Source organism: Arachis ipaensis, chromosome B1 (genome assembly GCF_059453495.1).
Source record: "Arachis ipaensis isolate K30076 ecotype BB chromosome B1, ASM5945349v1, whole genome shotgun sequence".
Lineage (NCBI taxonomy): Eukaryota > Viridiplantae > Streptophyta > Magnoliopsida > Fabales > Fabaceae > Arachis > Arachis ipaensis.
In genome coordinates this window covers 74,219,264-74,239,409 of record NC_142436.1, presented here as the reverse complement: position 1 = coordinate 74,239,409, position 20,146 = coordinate 74,219,264, and the positions used below count along the sequence as shown (strand labels likewise).

Genomic DNA, 20,146 nt, shown 5'->3' with positions numbered 1-20,146 from the left:
TTATGCTTATACCCGATCACTTTGAAATTCATAAAAAAAATTAAATTGGTAAATTTTTATCTTAATAATTCAACAAATACAATATTAAACACCAAATACATTAAAAACTAAACTCATCAAAATCCAAACATATTAATAGTGAATAATCATAATCTTGTCTAATAAAAATATAAATGTGCAACATAAATATTAGAAGTTAAATACAAAAGTCTAGTGAATAATCTTTGAAAGAAGCTAAAACCAAAACACATTAAAATCTAAACATTAGAAGCTAAATACAAAAGTGCAATAGAAATATTTGTCTAGTTTTCAAAGTCTTCACTCCATAATCCTTCACTCCATCAACCAAGCATATTCAAGAGAGGAGTTGTGACCTTCAAAAAATCAGCATATAATTAGCTAATATCAATATATAAAATTGATTAATTAAAAGTAATTCAACAAATAAATAATTAGTGAGAAAATGTTAACCTCAAATTGTTATAAACAGCATCAACTCCAATGGCTTGATTAGATATTGTTAAAGCTGAAAGTTCTACATTAACAGTAATTAAATTATTATTAGAGACTCAACAATAACAACAATTACATAATAATTTAAAGAAATAAAAATTAAAAATAATTACCTAATTTAAGTTTTTCTTGGTCCTCAAGTTCTTGCTTTAAGTCATACATCTTCTCTTGAGTCTTCAACCAATTTTGTGAGCAAATTAGAGACTCAACAGTAGAAGGACTTAATGAGCTTCTAAATTGGTCAAGCACACGACCATTAGTACTAAATGCCGACTCAGAAGACATGGTAGAGACGGGAATAGCCAACAAATCCCTAGCTATGTGAGCAAGAGCATAATACATCATTGATTTCAATTTCCACCAACGCAAAATGTCAAAACTGGGAATGTTATTCTCAACATCATCTTCCATGTATCTTTCCAATTCATTCCTTTTGACCTCACCTTGCTTTTTTTTAACGCTCATTCTAAACTCATCTACGAAGCCATCTTCTTCCTCATTTGCATTTTCACCACCAACCCCATGATCATGAGAGGCCTTGCTAGAATTAAAACTACCAGAAGAACTATCATCCGGAAGGGGATATATCATGGAGTAATACTCAAACAACTTATGAATGATATCCTTTAATTTTTTCAACATATCTTAGGCTTGATTCAACCCATACACCCAATTAAGACAAAATTCAACATACTCATACCTGTAACGAGGATCAAGAAAAACAACCACAAAGAGAAAGTAATTTATCCCGTCACCCTCCCAATATTTGTCTGGTTTCACTTTCATTTGTGTCGCCATCTTTTGCAAACCAACATCATTACTCTTTCTCCACTTATTCAAAGTTTTTTGAATATCACACAACTTATTGAAAAAATTATTACATGTAACATTCAAAGAACCAGAAAAAGTAAGAGTTACATCATAAAATATTTTCAAGAACTTCACAAACACACGTGCCCTCTTCCAATCATTAGCATCAGGAGGTCCTCCTTCAGACTCAAGCGCCAACAAATAAAATGAGTCTTGATAACTAAGTGCAATTATCCTTTTGTGCAAATTCTTAAATGTTTATGCAAGTTTGTTGTACCATGACTAGAACTATTGCATGCATATTTTTTTTACAATAGTTGCAGCAAGCTTCATGAGGAGAACTTTTAGTAAAATGCGCCCAAACACTACTAGGTGCTTGATGAGCGGATAATTTATACCCTTTTTGGCATTGTTTTTACATAGTTTTTAGTATGTTTTAGTTATTTTTTATTATATTTTTATTAGTTTTTATTCAAAAATCACATTTATGGACTTTACTATGAGTTTTTGTGTTTTTCTATGATATCAGGTATTTTCTGGCTGAAATTGAGGGACCTGAGCAAAAATCTGATTCAGAGGCTGAAAAAGGACTGCAGATGTTGATAGATTCTGACCCTCTTGCACTTGAAGTAGATTTTCTGGAGCTACAAAAGCCCAATTGGAACGCTCTCAATTACGTTGGAAAGTAGACATTCTGGGCTTTCTAGAAATATATAATAGTCCATACCTTGCCCGAGATTTGATAGCCCAAACTGGTGTCCAAAGTCAGCCTAAAATTCTGGCGTAAAACGCCCAAACTGGCACCAAAGCTGGCGTTTAACTCCAGGAACAGCCTAAGCACGAAAAAGCTTCAATGCTCAGCCCATGCACACACCAAGTGGGCCCCGGAAGTGAATTTCTGTATTATCTACACTTAGTTACTCAATTTCTGTAAACCCTAGTTACTAGTTTAGTATAAAAACTACTTTTAGTGGTTTATTTTACATCTTTGGGAGTCTTTTTCGAACTATCATAGAGTTGTACATGTTTGGAGGCTGGCCTCACGGCCATGCCTAGACCTTTCACTTATGTATTTTCTATGGTGGAGTTTCTACACCCCATAGATTAAGGTGTTGAGCTCTGCTGTTCTTCATGAATTAATGCAAGTACTATTGTTTTTCTACTCAATTCACGCCTACTTCTTCTCCAAGATATACTCTCGTACTTAATTCAGTTAAGTCAGAATGAAGGGGTGACCCGTGACAATCACCTAATCTTCATTACTCGCTTAGCCAAGATCCGCGTGCCTGATAACCACAAAGCGGTCTACATGATGTTCAACATAGTCATTGAACGACAGCTGGAGTATATTTTCTTGGATATCTAATACACAGACCGAGTCCATGAGATTAGTACCTTCGTGGTATAGGCTAGAATAATTGGGAACCATTCCTAGGATCCGGAAAGTCTAAACCTTGTTTGTGGTATTCTGAGTAGGATCCGGGAAGGGATGACTGTAAAGAGCTTCAAACCTGCGAATGTTGGGCACAAGTGACAGTGTGCAAAAGGATCAATGGATCCTATTCCAACGCTAGTGGGAACTGACAGATGATTAGCCATGCGGTAGCTGTACCTGGTATTTTTCATCCGAGACGAGAAATCTGACAGTTGATTAGCCGTGCAAAAACCGTAGAGGACCATTTTCACTGAGAGGATCTTACAGTTTGCCATGGAAGGAGGTAATGCATGGTTGGAAGAAGGCAATAGGAAAGCAGAGATTCAGAAGCAACAAAGCATCTCCATACGCTTATCTGAAATTCCCACCAATGAATTACATAAGTAACTTTACTTTATTTTCTGTTTTATTTATCTTTTAATTATTCAAACCTCATAACCATTTAAATCCGCCTGACTGAGATTTACAAGGATGACCATAGCTTTCTTCAAGCCGACAATCTCCGTGGGATCGACCCTTATTCACGTAAGGTTTATTACTTGGACGACCCAGCGCACTTGCTGGTTAGTTGCACCGGAGTTGTAAAAATTGTGAATCACAATTTTGTGCACCAAGTTTTTGGCGCCGTTGCCGGGGTTTTTCGAGTTTGGACAACTGACGGTTCATCTTGTTGCTTAGATTAGGTAATTTTATTTTATGTTTAAGTTTTTTTTATTTTAATTTCGAAAAATCCAATATATATATATATATATATATATATATATATATATAGTTTTCGAAAAATCCAAAAAAAAAATTTGTTGTTCAGAGTTTTTAAGAACAAATTCTAGAGTTTCATGAGATATGTTGAATCCTGGCTGGCTGTTAAGCCATGTCTAATCTTTTGGACCGAGGTTTCCACTTATCTTTGCAAGAGCCTCTTTGGATTCCGATCTATTTGGCTGTTGTATGTCTGTATTTCTATGCTGAAGCTTGGCTGACCATTTGGCCATGTCTAATCTTTTGGACCGAAGCTTTCACATAAAGCTTGGCTGGCTATTAAGCCATGTCTAATCTTTTGGACCGGAGCTTTAGACTAACAATGCATGAATCCTGGAATTCTTATTTAAAATTTTGAAATTCTTATTTTTCTTTTTCCAAATTAATTTTCGAAAAATACAAAAAAAACTAATAAAACCATAAAAAAACCAAAAATTTTGTGTTTCTTGTTTGAGTCTTGTGTCAAATTTTAAGTTTGGTGTCAATTGCATCTTTTTAATTTTTCTCTAATTTTCGAAAATTCATCATGTGTTCTTCTTTGATCTTCAAATTATTCTTGATGATTTTCCTTGTTTGATCTTTAGTTTTTCTTGTTTTGTGTCTTTTCTTGTTTTTCTTGTGCATTTTCGAATTCATAGTGTCTAAACAATAAAAATTTTTAAGTTTGGTGTCTTACATGTTTTTCTTTTCTTAAAATTTTCAAAAATATGTTCTTGGTGTTCATCATGATCTTCAAAGTGTTCTTGGTGTTCATCTTGACATACAAAGTATTCTTGCATGCATTAGTTATTTTGATTTTAATTTCTTATGTCTTGTGTCTGTTTATTGTTTTTCTCTTTCTTCATTAATTTCAAAAATAAAAAATAATATCTTGCCCTTATTTCACTCATAATTTTTGAAATTTTGAATTGATTTGGTCAAAAAAATTTTAAAATTTAGTTGTTTCTTGTTAGTCAAGTCAAAATTTCAATTTAAAAATTCTATCTTTTCAAATCTTTTTTCAAAAATCAAATCTTTTTCATTTTTCTTTCCTATTTTTCAAAAATTCTTCAAAAAATTGATATTCAAAATCTTTTTCTTATTTTTATTTCATGATTTTTGAAATTAATGCTAACATTCAATGTTTTGAGTCAAAAATTTCAAGTTTTTACTTGCCTATTAAGAAATGTTCAATCTTTAAATTCTAGAATCATATTTTTTAGTTTCTTGTTAGTCAAGTAATCAACTTTAGTTTCAAAAATCAAATCTTTTTAATTTCCTTTTTAATCTTTTTCAAAATGATTTTCAATCATATCTTTTTCAAAATTTAATTTTAAAATCCTTTTCTAACTTCTTATCTTTTCAAAATTGATTTTCAAATCTTTTTCAATTAACTACTTGACTTTTTTGTTTGTTTTACTATTTCTCATCATTTTGGAAAACCTCTAACAACTTTTTCAAAATTCTTTTTAATTAACTAATTGTTTTAAATTCTAATTTTATTTTATTTTTCTTTTTAATTTTCGAATACTAACCAATAATTAAAATAAAAACAAAAATATTTTTCTTTTCTTTTAATTTAAAATTCAAATTTCTCTCTCCCTCATCTCTTTCTATTTGTTTTATTTATTTACTAACACTTCTCTTCAATTTATAATTCGAACCCTCTCCCCCTCTCTGTGTTCGAATTCTTCTTCTCCCTTCTTCATTCTACTCTTCTATTCTCCTACTCACATAAAAGAATCTCTATACTGTGACATAGAGGATTCCTCTTCTTCTCTGTTTTCTTTTTTTTTCATATGAGCAGGAACAAGGATAAGAACATTCTTGTTGAAGCTGATCCTGAACCTGAAAGGACTCTAAAGAGGAAGCTAAGATAAGCTAAAGCACAACACTCTGGAGAGGACCTAACAGAAATTTTCGAAAAAGAAGAAGTCATGGCAGCCAAAAATAACAACAATGGTGGAGATGTAAGGAAGATGGTTGGTGAATTTATTACACCCTCTTCTGACTTCTGTGGAAGAAGCATCTCAATTCCTGCAATTGGAGCAAACAACTTTGAGCTGAAGCCTCAGTTAGTTTCTCTAATGCAGCAGAATCGCAAGTTTCATGGATTTCCATTGGAATATCCTCATCAGTTTTTAGCTGAATTCTTGCAAATCTATGACACTGTTAAGACCACTGGGGTTAATTCCGAAGTCTACAGGCTTATGCTTTTCCCCTTTGCTGTAAGAGACAGAGCTAGGATATGGTTGGACTCACAACCTAAAGAAAGCCTGAACTCTTGGGAAAAGTTGGTCAATGCCTTCTTGGCCAATTTCTTTCCACCTCAAAAATTGAGCAAGCTTAGAATGGAAGTCCAGACCTTCAGACAGAAGGAAGGTGAATCCCTCTATGAAGCTTGGGAAAGATACAAGCAATTGATCAGAAGGTGTCCTTTTGACATATTTTCAGAATGGAGCATCATATGTATATTCTATGATGGTCTGTCTGAATTGTCCAAGATGTCATTGGATCACTCTGCTGGAGGATCTCTTCATCTGAAGAAGATGCCTGTAGAAGCCTAAGAACTCATTGAAATGGTTTCAAATAACTAGTTCATGTATACTTCTAAAAGAAATCCTTTGAATAATGGGACAACTCAAAAGAAAGGAGTTCTTGAGATTGATACTCTGAATGCTATATTAGCTCAGAATAAAATATTGACTTAGCAAGTCAATATGATTTCTTAGAGTCTGACTAAAATGCAAGTTGCATCAGGCAGTACTAAAGAAGCCTCCCCTGAAGGAGAAGCTTATGACCCTGAGAATCCTGGAATGGAAGAGGTGAATTACATGGGAGAATCCTATAGAAACACCTATAATCCTTCATGAAGGAATCATCCTAATTTCTCATGGAAGGATCAACAGAAGCGTAATCAAGGCTTCAATAATAATGGTGGGAGAAACAGGTTTGGCAATAGCAAACCTTTTCCATCATCTTCTGAGCAACTGACAGAGAATTCTATGCAGAGTCTCTCTGACTTAGCAACCATAGTCTCTGATCTATCTAAGACCACTCTCAGTTTCATGATTGAAACAAGGTCCTCCATTAGAAATTTGGAGGCACAATTGGGTCAACTGAGTAAAAGAGTGGCTGAAACTCCTCCAAGTACTCTCCCAAGCAATACAGAAGAGAATCCAAAGAGAGAGTGCAAGGCCATAAACACAACCAACATGGCCATACCTAGGGATGAAGAAAAGGCAGTGATTTCCAGTGAGGAAGACCTCAATGGATGTCCACTGGCCACTAAAGAGTTCCCCAATGAGGAACCAAATAAATCTGAGGTTCATATAGAGACCATAGAGATTCCACTGAACTTACTGTTGCCATTCATGAGCTCTGATGAGTATTCTTCCTCTGAAGAGGATGAAGATATTATTGAAGACCAAGTTGCTCAGTATCTAGAAACAATCATGAAGCTGAATGCCAAGTTATTTGGTAATGAGACTTGGGAGGATGAACCTCCATTGCTCATTAAGGAGCAGAATACCTTGGATCAACAGAAATTACCTCAGAAGAAACAGGATCCTGGAAAATTCTTAATCCCTTGTACCATAGGCACCATGACCTTTAAGAAGGCTCTATGTGACCTGGGATCAGGAATAAACCTCATGCCACTCTCTGTAATGGAGAAACTAGGGATCTTTGAGGTACAAGCTGCTAAATTCTCACTAGAATTGGCAAACAAATCAAGAAAACAGGCTTATGGACTTGTAGAGGATGTCTTAGTGAAGGTTGAAGGCTTTTACATCCCTGCTGATTTCATAATCCTAGACACTGGGAAGGATGAGGATGAATCCATCATCCTTGGAAGAACCTTCCTAGCCACAGCAAGAGCTGTGATTGATGTGGACAGAGGAGAGTTAGTCCTTCAATTGAATGAGGACTACCTTGTGTTTAAGGCTCAAGGATCTTCTTCTGTAACTATGGAGAGGAAGTATGAAAAGCTTCTCTCAATACAGAGTCAAATAGAGCCCCCACACTCAACTTCTATGTTTGGTGTTGGGAGGCCACCGTTAAGCTCTGAGTCTCTGTGAAGCTCTCTAAGAGCTCACTGTCAAGCTATTGACATTAAAGAAGCACTTGTTGGGAGGCAACCCAATATTATTCAATTATATTTATTTATTTTCCATTGCTATTTTATGTTTTCTTTAGGTTGATGATCATGTGAAGTCACAAAAATAACTGAAAAATCAAAAATAGAATGAAAAACAGCACCAAAAATAGCACACCCTGGAGAACAGACATACTGGCATTTAAACGCCAGTAAGGATAGCAGAATGGGCATTTAACGCCCAGCCTGGCAGCATTTTGGGCGTTAAACACCAGAATGGGCAAAACTCTGGGCGTTTAACACCAGAAAGGGGTGTCTGGCGTCTGGCTGGCATTAAACGCCATAAAGGAGCAGCAGATTGGCGTTTAACGCCAGGAAAGGTAGCAAAGCTGGCGTTAAATGCCAGGATTGGCACACAGTGGGCGTTTGGACGCCAGAATGGTGCAGGGAGCAGAATTACTTAACACCTCAGGATTTGTGGACCCCACAGGATCCTCACCTACCCTACCTTTTCTTCTCTCCTCTTCACACCTTTCCATAACACTCTTCCCCAAATACCCTTGACCACTCCCAACAATAGCTCTTCCCCAAATACCCTTCACCTATCAAATCTTGCCCTCTTCTCCATAATCTCTTCACCACTCACATCCATCCATCATAAAACCCCACCTACCTCACCATTCAAATTCAAACCATTTCCCTCCCAAACCCACCCCTTCATAACCGAATCCCCTCTCTCTCTTACCCTATAAATACCCCTCCCTACCACCTTCCATTTCACACATCATACACAATACACCCCCTTGGCCGAACCCTCTCCTCACCTCCATCCCCTCCACTTCTTCTTCTTCTACTCATTTCTTTCTTCTTTTGCTCGAGGACGAGCAAACCTTCTAAGTTTGGTGTGGAAAAAGCACTGCTTTTTTGTTTTTTCATAACAATTAATGGCACTTAAGGCCGGAGAAACCTCTAGAAAGAGGAAAGCGAAGGCAATCGCTTCCACATCCGAGTCATGGGAGTTGGAGAGATTCATCTCAAAGGTCCATCAAGACCACTTCTATGAAGTTGTGGCCAAGAAAAAGGTGATCCCCGAGGTCCCCTTCAAGCTCAAAAAGAGTGAATATCCAGAGATCCGACATGAGATTCAAAGAAGAGGTTGGAAAACTCTCACCAACCCCATTCAACAAGTCAGAATCTTATTGGTTCAAGAGTTCTGTGCTAATGCATGGGTCACTAAGAACCATGACCAAAGTATGAACCCAAACCCAAAGAATTGGCTCATAATGGTTCGGGGGAATTACTTGGATTTCAGTTCAAAAAATGTGAGGTTAGCATTTAACTTGCCAATGATGCAAGGAGATCCTCACCCTTTCACTAGAAGCGTCAACTTTGATCAAAGGTTGGACCAAGTCCTTAGGGACATTTGTGTGGAAGGCGCTCAATGGAAGAGAGACTCTAGAGGCAAGCCAGTTCAACTAAGAAGGCTTGACCTCAAACCCATGGCTAGGGGATGGTTGGAGTTCTTCCAACGCTCTATCATTCCTACTAGCAACCGGTCTGAAGTTACAATAGACCGGGCTATCATGATCCATAGCATCATGAATGGAGAGGAAGTAGAAGTTCATGAGATCATATCCCTAGAACTCTACAAGGTGGCAGACAAGCCCTCTACTTTGGCAAGGTTAGCCTTTCCTCATCTCATCTGTACCCTATGCAATTCAGCTGGAATTGTCAAAGAGGAAGGCATCCTCATTGAAGGAGACAAGCCCATCACTAAGAAAAGGATGGAGCAAACAAGAGAGCCCACTCATGGACTTCAATAAGAGCATGAGGAAGTTCCTCATCATGAAATCCCTGAGATGCCTCAAGGGATGCACTTTCCTCCATAAAACTATTGGGAGCAAATCTACACCTCCTTAGGAGAATTGAGTTCCAACATGGGGCAACTAAGGATGGAGCACCAAGAGCACTCCGTCATGCTCCATGAAATTAGAGAAGACCAAAGAGCCATGAGGGAGGAGCAACAAAGGCAAAGAAGAGACATAGAGGAGCTCAAGCACTCCAGAAGATCTTCAAGAGGAAGAACTAACCGCCATCACTAAGGTGGACCCGTTCTTTGATTTCCTTGTTCTTATTTTTCTGTTTTTCGAAAATTATGCTTCATGTTTCATCTATGTTTGTGTCTTTATTACATGATCATTAGTGTCTAGTGTCTATGTTTTAAAGCTATGAATGTCCTATGAATCCTTCACCTTTCTTAAATGAAAAATGTTTTCTGAAAAAGAAAAAGAAGTACATGAATTTCGAATTATATCTTGAAAATAATCTAATTATTTTGATGTGGTGGCAAGTCTTTTTGTTTTCTGAATGAATGCTTGAACAGTGCATATTTTTTATATTGTTGTTTATGAATGTTAAAATTGTTGGCTCTTGAAAGAATAATGAAAAAGGAGAAATGTTATTGATAATCTGAAAAATCATAAAATTGAGTCTTGAAGCAAGAAAAAGCAGTGAAAAGCTTGCAAAAAAATGGCGAAAAAAAATAAAAAATAAAGAAAAAGAAAGAAAAAGAAAAAGCAAGCAGAGCCAATAGCCCTTTAAACCAAAAGGCAAGGGTAAAATAAACAGGATCCAAGGCTTTGAGCATTAATGGATAGGAGGGCCCAAAAGAATAAAATCCTGGCCTAAGCGGCTAAATCAAGTTGTCCCTAACCATGTGCTTGTAGCATGAAGGTGTCAAGTGAAAGCTTGAGACTGAGCGGTTAAAGTCGTGGTCCAAAACAAAAAAGAGTGTACTTAAGAGCTCTGGGCACCTCTAACTGGGGACTCTAGCAAAGCTGAGTCACAATCTGAAAAGGTTCACCCAATTATGTGTCTGTGGCATTTATGTATCCGGTGGTAATACTGGAAAACAAAATGCTTAGGGTCACGGCGAAGACTCATAAAGTAGCTGTGTTCAAGAATCAACATACTAAAATAGGAGAATCAATAATACTATCTGAATTCTGAGTTCCTATAGATGCCAATCATTCTAAACTTCAAAGGATAAAGCGAGATGCCAAAACTATTCAGAAGCAGAAAGCCATTAGCCCCGCTCATCTAATTGGAAATGAGCTTCATTGATATTTGAAATTTATTGTATATTCTCTTCTTTTTATCCTATTTTATTTCTAGTTGCTTGGGGACAAGCAACAATTTAAGTTTGGTGTTGTGATGAGTGGATAATTTATACCCTTTTTGGCATTGTTTTTATATAGTTTTTAGTAGGTTTTTGTTACTTTTTATTATATTTTTATTAGTTTTTATTCAAAAATCAAATTTCTGGACTTTACTATGAGTTTGTGTGTTTTTTTGTGATTTCAGGTATTTTCTGGCTGAAATTGAGGGACCTGAGCAAAAATCTGATTCAGAGGCTGAAAAAGGACTGCAGATGCTGATGGATTCTGACCCTTCTGCACTCGAAGTGGATTTTCTAGAGTCACAGAGACCGAATTGGCAAGCTCTTAATTGCGTTGGAAAGTAGACATCCAAGGCTTTTCATCAATATATAATAGTCTATACCTTGCCCGAGATTTGATGGCCCAAACTGGCGTCTAAAGTCAGTCTAAATTTATGGCGTAAAACGCCCAAACTGGCACTAGAATTGGAGTTAAACGCCAAAACTGGCACCAAAGCTGGCGTTTAACTCCAGGAACAGCCTAATCACGAAAAAGCTTCAATTCTCAGCCCGAGCACACACCAAGTGGGCCCCGGAAGTGGATTTCTGCATTATCTGCACTTAGTTACTCAATTTCTGTAAAACCTAGTTACTAGTTTAGTATAAAAACTACTTTTAGTGATTTATTTTACATCTTTGGGAGTCTTATTCGAACTATCATAGAGTTGTACATGTTTGGAGGCTGGCCTCAGGGCCATGCCTAGACCATTCACTTATGTATTTTCTACGGTGGAGTTTCTACACCCCATAGATTAAGGTGTGGAGCTCTGCTGTGCTTCATGAATTAATGCAAGTACTATTATTTTTCTATTCAATTCACGCCTACTTCTTCTCCAAGATATACTCTCGTACTTAATTCAGTTAAGTCAGAATGAAGGGGTGACCCGTGACAATCACCCAATCTTTATTACTCGCTTAGCCAAGATCCGCGTGCCTGACAACCACAAAGCGGTCTACATGATGTGCAACGTAGTCATTGAATGACAGCCGGAGTATATTCTCTTGGATATCTAATACACGGACCAAGTCTGTGAGATTAGTATCTTCGTGGTATAGGCTAGAATAATTGGCAGCCATTCCTGGGATCCGGAAAGTCTAAACCTTGTCTGTGGTATTCCGAGTAGGATCTGGGAAGGGATGATTGTAAAGAGCTTCAAACCTGCGAATGTTGGGCGCAAGTGACAGTGTGAAAAAGGAGCAATGGATCCTATTCTGACGCTAGTGGGAACTGACAGATGATTAGCCATGCGGTAGCTGTACCTGATATTTTTCATCAGAGACGAGAAATCCGACAGTTGATTAGCCGTGCAGAAACTGTAGAGGACCATTTTCACTGAGAGGATCTTACAGCTTGCCATGGAAGGAGGTAACGCATGGTTGGAAGAAGGCAATAGGAAAGCAGAGGTTCAGAAGCAACAAAGCATCTCCATATGCTTATCTGAAATTCCCACCAGTGAATTACATAAGTAACTTTACTTTATTTTCTGTTTTATTTATCTTTTAATTATTCAAACCTCATAACCATTTAAATCCGCCTAAATGAGATTTACAAGGATGACCATAGCTTGCTTCAAGCCAATAATCTCCGTGGGATCGACCCTTACTCACGTAAGGTTTATTACTTGGACGACCCAGTGCACTTGCTGATTAGTTGCACCGGAGTTGTGAAAAGTGTGAATCACAATTTCATGCACCAGTGCTCTACTGGGTTTATATTTTACCTCTTTTGGAGGCTCACCAGTAGTTCCAGCAGCTTCGGTTTGTGTTTCTGATGAAGGATTTGAGGCAGGCAACGGTGGGGGAGCTAGACTTTGCGATGTTCCACCAGAAAGACCATCGTTCTCAGCAGTGAGAGTGGCTGCACTTGGAGAAGAAGTACTTCCAACAACCATATCACTTTTAGGGTTAGTTTTCCACATTTTTTTTGAATCTGCAAAAAGCAAAATACATAAAATAAGAGAAGTCATGTATTTGTTACTAACCAATTAGTACAATTAAAAGAACTTACTACAGAGTATCTATTAACATTGCAATATATTTAAGTTAACGAAGCTGAATATTCATTGAAGAGTTTATTCATGAATTAAATGAATGAACGAAAAAAATTCATCAATCCTGTTTAAAAAAAAATGAATGAGTAATTAGTCCCTCCCTCGAATGGATACAAGAGCCTCCATATTTACTATCATATTAGTCAATTTATTTCTCATGATTCATAGCATGCAACAAATTAAAGTGCTTTTCCTTTTTGTTTCTTTTTATTCTTTAAACTTTTTGTTTAATTAGATTTCTTTCACCTCTAGCTTTCTTTCAATTTTTTCTGCGTTTATCTGCTACCATGAATTATAATAGTAAATGAATAGCATAATATTTTTTAAGTTAAAAATCAAAATTAGCTTATAGAAGATCCTTAGTTCAAAATCAAATCTAGCTTTTACATAAGAGCAAGATTCTATTAATATTTAAAAAATTGTACAGCACGATTGCTTTAGATTGATGAAGATTGCTTTATCTTTATTCAACAACAACTAAGAATGTATAATTTCAAAAATTGAATAGAAAATAAAATAATTAACACTTTAACATATAACATTCCCCAAAAATTACAGACTAACCTGAATGAGTGACCGGAGAAGACGACGCTGGAGCCTGGAGGAAGCTGGCTACTGGAGAGGGAACGACTGACTGAAGACGAAGCTGGCTGCTGGAGAGGGAACCGCGAACAACGATACTGACAGAGATACCGACTGAGATGCCAACGACGGAGAGAAAGTTAGTTGCTGCGTCGCTGCCGCTACCAGGAAGACGATGGAGAAGACGATGCACCAGATGGTCCCACGGACGAGGTGGAGAAGACGATGCGCCTGACGCCTAATGGAGAAGACGATGAAGATTGGAGAAGCTGGTTGCATGGTAGGAGGAAGCTTTGCCTTTGCTAGGGTTTTTGAGTTTACTCCATGGTTGGGTTGTGCCATTAGTGAGATAGTATTAGGGTTATGAGTTGTAAAAAACATAAAAAGTCATATATATAATTAATTAATTATGTTCGTATATACGGGTTGGTTCGGGTTCCGCGCCCCAAAACCGATACCCGAACCATTCATTAGCAAATGTCATCAGTTTGGTTCGGGTTGGACCCGATTACCTGTCGGTTCCAGAACCAATTTAATTGGTTCGGTTCGGGTTCAGGTGGGTAATCAGGTACCCGCTACCCGTGCTCACCCCTAGCTGCAGAATTTCAGTTTGTACACACCGAACTTTCGACGTGCATAAGATTTTTGTTTTAAATCATTTTTCATCTGTTCTTTACATAGTGTAAACCTCTGAGACCAAATTTTCCTTCTATACAAGTTTTATAAAAATCGGAGGTCTGGAGGCCGAGTCATGGCTCGCCGAAGTTGGTCAAAGATTAATTTTTTCTAAAAACTTTCCAAACCTCAACTTTCAAAACATACTAATTTTATACCTTTCAAAACCAAACCAAACCTTACCATAACTGCATTAAACCCTCCCAAATCATATTTCAATCTTCCTTATTCATCCCATAACCTATCGATTCACCATTTTCATCAAGTTTCATTTCAATAATTCAAATTCAAATTAACCATTCCAATATACATCACCACCATCATTTATCAATCTCATATACAAGATTAAACATCACAATCATCATAGCATCAACCACAACTTGAAAATTACTAACCTTCATACATATCCACCAATTTCAATCATCAATATCATAAATAATTCAATCTTATCCTACGGTTAACCAACCTAAGTTTCATGACACATTATATTTTAGTTACGAGAAATCGAAACCATACCTTGGCCGATTCTTCGTTAATCCCAAAACACCTCAAGCATTCACTGGACCACTCGCTCTGGAATCCTCCCTCATATTTAATACACTTTTACTCCTCAAAATCTCCAGTAGAACCCTGACAGATTTGGAAAAACCGGCACAGTTCCTCAAATCTATTTGTATATTCAGCCACTGACATTGCAACGTGCTTCAGTTATAGCAATTCGAGTTCCTTTGCCGTTCTAACTGAATTTAGAAAGTATTTGTTGTAAAATTATGCCTGAAAAGCATCCCAAGGTATAGCATTATCGCCATACTGCAGAAGAGGCCACTTTCCCCACAGGCTGTTAAGTTGCGAATTCAACACACTGATCTTCAGGCACCATTTGTGCTTGTAATGCTCGCTCCATTGCCTGAAACCAGTTATCGGCTTTTGTCGGATTAATGGTTCCTCTAAAAACTGGTGGGTTAACCTTCAAGAATGCTGACAGCGTCATAGGCCTGTTTCTGCCATTTCTCCCGTTACCATTGTTCATATGTTGGCTGAGTGCGTCCGCAGTGGCCTGCATAGCAGCTGTCATGTTCTCTAGAGTATTCATAAAGTTCACGGGGATGTTCGTAGCCATTTCAGGTCCCTCGTTACTTTACAACCTGTCCCTTGACCATGAGTGTGTCCACAAGGCGCCATCTGGTTTCTGTTCACACCAAACAAGTGATATCAAGGTGATCATTCTCAATATCGCAAGTCTAATGCTTCAAAGTCCCAAATGCATACTCATGAACCTTCATGCCACAAATATCAGTTAGATATCCTAATAGCACATAGATACACACAGAGTATCCACAGAAGCAAAATCAGTCTGTCCCTCAGGCTCTTTAGGAACGAACTGCTCTGATACCATAATGTAACACCCTACCACACATAGTCTTATGATTAAGTCATAAAACTGAGGTGGCGAGATATTATGACCTCTGAAAGTAAAATCATATATATAATATAGGTGAAAAAGAATTTTATCTAGGAGCCTTTTGAGAAAGAGTTATAATGAAATGTTAAACAAAAAAGCGCATCACTCACGTAAGCAATAAATGTGAAACCAGACAAGATAAGGGTAAAAGACATATATATATACATAAGAGAAGACTTCCAAGGATACAGATAACAAAGCTTCTGACTCGTCTCGCGAAGTTAAAACTGCCAAAGCATATACACATATATACATATATACATGAGAATCCCAAAAAGACCTAAAATACTGTTTACAGAACTTGTTTCTCCAAATCAACCTCTAAGAGGGATAAAGCATAATATACATGTATAGTGGAGATATAAGAGTATCTATATATACATCAAAACCAAAATAAAGTCCCAAAAGCACAAAAGATCTTCGCTTTCAGAAGCTCCCAGTATGCCTTAACGAGGTGCCTCACATCCTGCATCTGAAAATCACAAAATATGTATGGGGTGAGTACCAGAGTTTCTCAGCATGGTAATAGTGCCCACATAACTAACATATATAATCTTCGGAAAGCCACAGGCAATCCTAGAACTTCCGACACTTGATTCAATCTTATAAAACATAACTAAACCAAAAATTTAGGCGATTAACTAAGGATCGTCATTCTAATCTAATACTCCTCTTTCCAACTCCTCCAAACCTCCCAAATGCCATTAGAATTATTTTTTTTCAAACACAAATATTACATACATAGAAATCATAATTAGAGTACAGATACAGCAGGTAAACAGGTAGCAAGTAGTTTATATGATCAATAATGCATTCCAAAACAAGCACACCAAACAAACACATAGATGCATATGATGCATGTCTGCCCTATGGCTGATGATTCTCATTTGTCGGTTATATAGCCAACTTGACAAGTCTTGGTAGCTAACCATTGGACTGTCCCTCTGTCGTGCATCCCGAAATCTCAAATCATACTCATTCATAATCATATACCACACACTGGTGTATATCCACAGGGGGGAGCTCATCCGGAAAGGTATAAGTGTCCATCCACACATACGACATAGGGTCAGCAGACTATCGAGTCTCAACCTAGAGCACATGGTGGCAAGCCACTGCTTTCACCCCGGAAAACTCATATCCCAGATATTGGAAGTGCAACAAATCACATAATCATTCAAATTCATATAATCATTACCAGCCATGATTCATTATCAATATGGCCATCTGGCTCATTACATAAATAGCACTTCCACCATTATCATCATTCACTTTATCTCTTTCTTCATCAACAAGATACTTACTTCCATCATTATACCACACTTCACTACCCAAAGACCAATTATTAGGATATAAACAAGTGTTATAAGAGTTTTGAAAGTTGGAGGAATGTTTTGAAAAAAAAAACTAAAATTTATGTTTCGAAAAACAGGGGTCCGCGTATGCGGCCTTTGCCCACATGGGTGCGAACCCGAAGCCAAGTCCCGCGTCCCGTGCTAACCTTCGCATACGCAACCCTTCAAAAATTCAACTCTCGCATACGCATACACCTGCTCGCGTATTGATGAGCGGATATTTTATACGCTTTTTTGGGGTTAATTTCATATAGTTTTTAGTATATTCTAGTTAGTTTTTAGTTTATTTCCATTAGTTTTTAGGAAAAATTCATATTTCTGGACTTTACGATGAGTTGTATGTTTTTCTGTAATTTCATGTATTTTTCTGGCTGAAATTGAGGGAGTTGAGCAAAAATCTGATTCAGGCTGAAAAAGGACTGCTGATGCTGTTGGATTTTGACCTCCCTGCACTCAAAGTGGATTTTCTGGAGCTACAGAACTCCAAATGGCGCGCTTCCAATTGTGTTGGAAAGTAGACATCCAGGGCTTTCCAGAAATATATAATAGTCCATACTTTGCTCAAGGATAGACGACGTAAACTGGCGTTCAACGCCAGTTCTCTGCCCAATTCTGGCGTCCAGCGCTAGAAAAGGATTAAAAGTTGGAGTTCAACGCCAGAAATGGATCCAAACCTGGCGTTGAACGCCCAAAACAGCCTTATGCACGTGAATTGTTTAAGTCTCAGTCCCAGCACACACCAAGTGGGCCCCAGAAGTGGATCTCTGCACCACCCATCATAGTTTACTCATTTTTTGTAAACCTAGGCTACTAGTTTAGTATTTAAACAACTTTTAGAGACTTATTTTGTATCTCATGACATTCTAGATCTGAACTATATACTCTTTGATGGCATGAGTCTCTAAACTCCATTGTTGGGGGTAAGGAGCTCTGCTATGTCCCAATGAATTAATGCAAGTATTTCTGTTTTCTATTCAAACATGCGTGTTTCTATCTAAGATATCCATTCGCGCCTAACTATAGAGAAGGTGGTGATCAGTGACACTCATCACCTTTCTCAATTCCTGAATGTGTGTCTGACAATCACCTCCGTTCTACATCAGATTGAATGAATATATCTTAGATTCCTTAATCAGAATCTCTGTGATATAAGCTAGATTGATGGCAGCATTCATGAGAATCTGGAAAGTCTAAACCTTGTCTGTGGTATTCCGAGTAGGATTCTGGGATTGGATGACTGTGACGCACTTCAAACTCGCGAGTGCTGGGCGTAGTGACAGACGCAAAAGGATAGTAAATCCTATTCCGGTACGACTGAGAACCTGCGATGATTAGCCGTGCGGTGACAGCGCACTTGGACCCTTTTCACTGGAAGGATGGATGGTAGCCATTGACAATGGTGATCCACCAACACACAGCTTGCCATATAAGGACGTGCGTGCATGAATCAGAGGACAGAGGAAAGCAGAGATTCAGAAGACAAAGCATCTCCAAAACCCCAACATTTTCTCCATTACTGCATAACAAGTAACCTTTAACCCATGCTCTCTTGTTTATTCGCAATTCAACTGATAAATATAATTGACTTCCTGACTAAGAATTGCAAGATAACCATAGATTGCTTCAAACCAACAATCTTTGTGGGATTCGACCCTTACTCACGTGAGGTATTACTTGGACGACCCAGTGCACTTGCTGGTTAGTGGTACGAGTTGTGAAAAGTGTGATTCACAATTCGTGCACCAAGTTTTTGGCGCCGTTGCCGGGGATTGTTCGAGTTTGGACAACTGACGGTTTATTTTGTTGCTTAGATTAGGAAAAATTTCTCTCTTTTTGGTTTAGAGTCTCTTGTTATTATCGTGTTAAAATTTTAGAATCCTTATTTTCTTTTTAAAATCTTTTTCAAAAATAATTTTTCTATTAAATCCTGTGCCAAACTTTAAGTTTGGTGTTTTCTTGTTGATTTTTCTGTGTTTTTTTTTTGAAAATTTTAGTTTGGTTTTCTAAAAATTTTAAGTTTGGTGTTCTTCCTTCATGTTCTTTTGTTCTCGTGAGTCTTCAAAGTGTTCTTGAGTCTTCCTTGTATCTTGATCTTAAAATTTTTAAGTTTAGTGTTCCTTGGTGTTTTCCGCCCCTAAAAAAAATAAAAAAATAATATTTCCTAACCACTTCCTCTCTCCTCAATTTTTCGAAAATCTTCACCCATTTTTATTTATCTTTATCTTATTTTTGAAATAAATAAATAAATAAATAAAAATATTTTCTCTATTTTACATCATCTCCCTTTCTCCATCATGGACCTAAGCAGAAATGAACAGTCCAGGAGGACTCTGGGGTCATATTCTAACCCCTCTACTGCTTCATATGGGAGTAGCATCTGCATACCCTCCATTGGAGTCAGTAGCTTTGAGTTGAATCCTCAGCTCATTATCATGGTGCAACAAAATTGCCAGTATTCCGGTCTTCCACAGGAAGAACCTACAGAGTTTCTGGCACAGTTTCTACAGATTGCTGACACAGTACATGATAAAGAAATAGATCAGGATGTCTACAGACTATTACTGTTTCCATTTGCTGTAAAAGATCAAGCTAAGAGGTGGTTGAATAACCAACCTAAGGCCAGCATAAGGACATGGAAACAGCTGACAGAAAAATTTCTGAATCAATACATTCCCCCAAAACGGATGACACAGCTAAGGCTGGACATCCAAGGCTTTAAACAAGGAGATAGTGAATCTCTTTATGATGCCTGGGAGAGATACAGAGAGATGCTACAAAAATACCCTTCTGAAATGTTTTCAGAGTGGGTTCAGTTAGACATCTTCTATTATGGGCTTGCTGAAGGAGCTCAGATGTCTCTAAATTACTCAGCTGGTGGATCTATCCACATGAAAAAGACAATTGAAGAGACTCAAGAGCTCATTGATATAGTTGCCAGGAATCAGCATCTGTACCTAAGCAGTGACCCTTCCATGAAAGAAGAGGTTAAAACAGCAACTGCTGAACTCAGTCCTGTAAAACAGGCTGCTGAATTCAATCAGCAATTAGACTTTCTAACAAAACAGTTAGCCGAATTCAAAAATAGACTACAAGAGACAAGGATGGCTAATATACATATGAAAGAACAGTTTAAGCAAACAAAGCAGCAGCTGTCAAGGCAAATAACAGAAGAATGCCAAGCAGTTCAATTAAGAAGTGGGAAAATATTAAAT

General features: G+C 37.5%; 1 protein-coding gene and 1 non-coding gene across 2 annotated transcripts; both read right to left on the bottom strand.

The window, feature by feature from the left end:
• Positions 1 to 355: 355 nt before the first annotated feature.
• LOC148577042 (uncharacterized) lies at positions 356 to 12,728 on the bottom strand. Its single transcript, XM_088501459.1, has 4 exons — positions 12,531 to 12,728; positions 627 to 687; positions 472 to 535; positions 356 to 374 (listed from the first exon to the last, which is right to left on the bottom strand). The coding sequence occupies exons 1-4, from the start codon at positions 12,726 to 12,728 to the stop codon at positions 356 to 358; spliced, it is 342 nt and encodes a 113-aa protein (XP_088357585.1).
• On the bottom strand, positions 5,839 to 5,942 carry LOC148577043 (small nucleolar RNA R71). Its single transcript, XR_015903656.1, has one exon. It is a non-coding gene; the product is annotated as a small nucleolar RNA R71 (small nucleolar RNA).
• Positions 12,729 to 20,146: the final 7,418 nt, after the last annotated feature.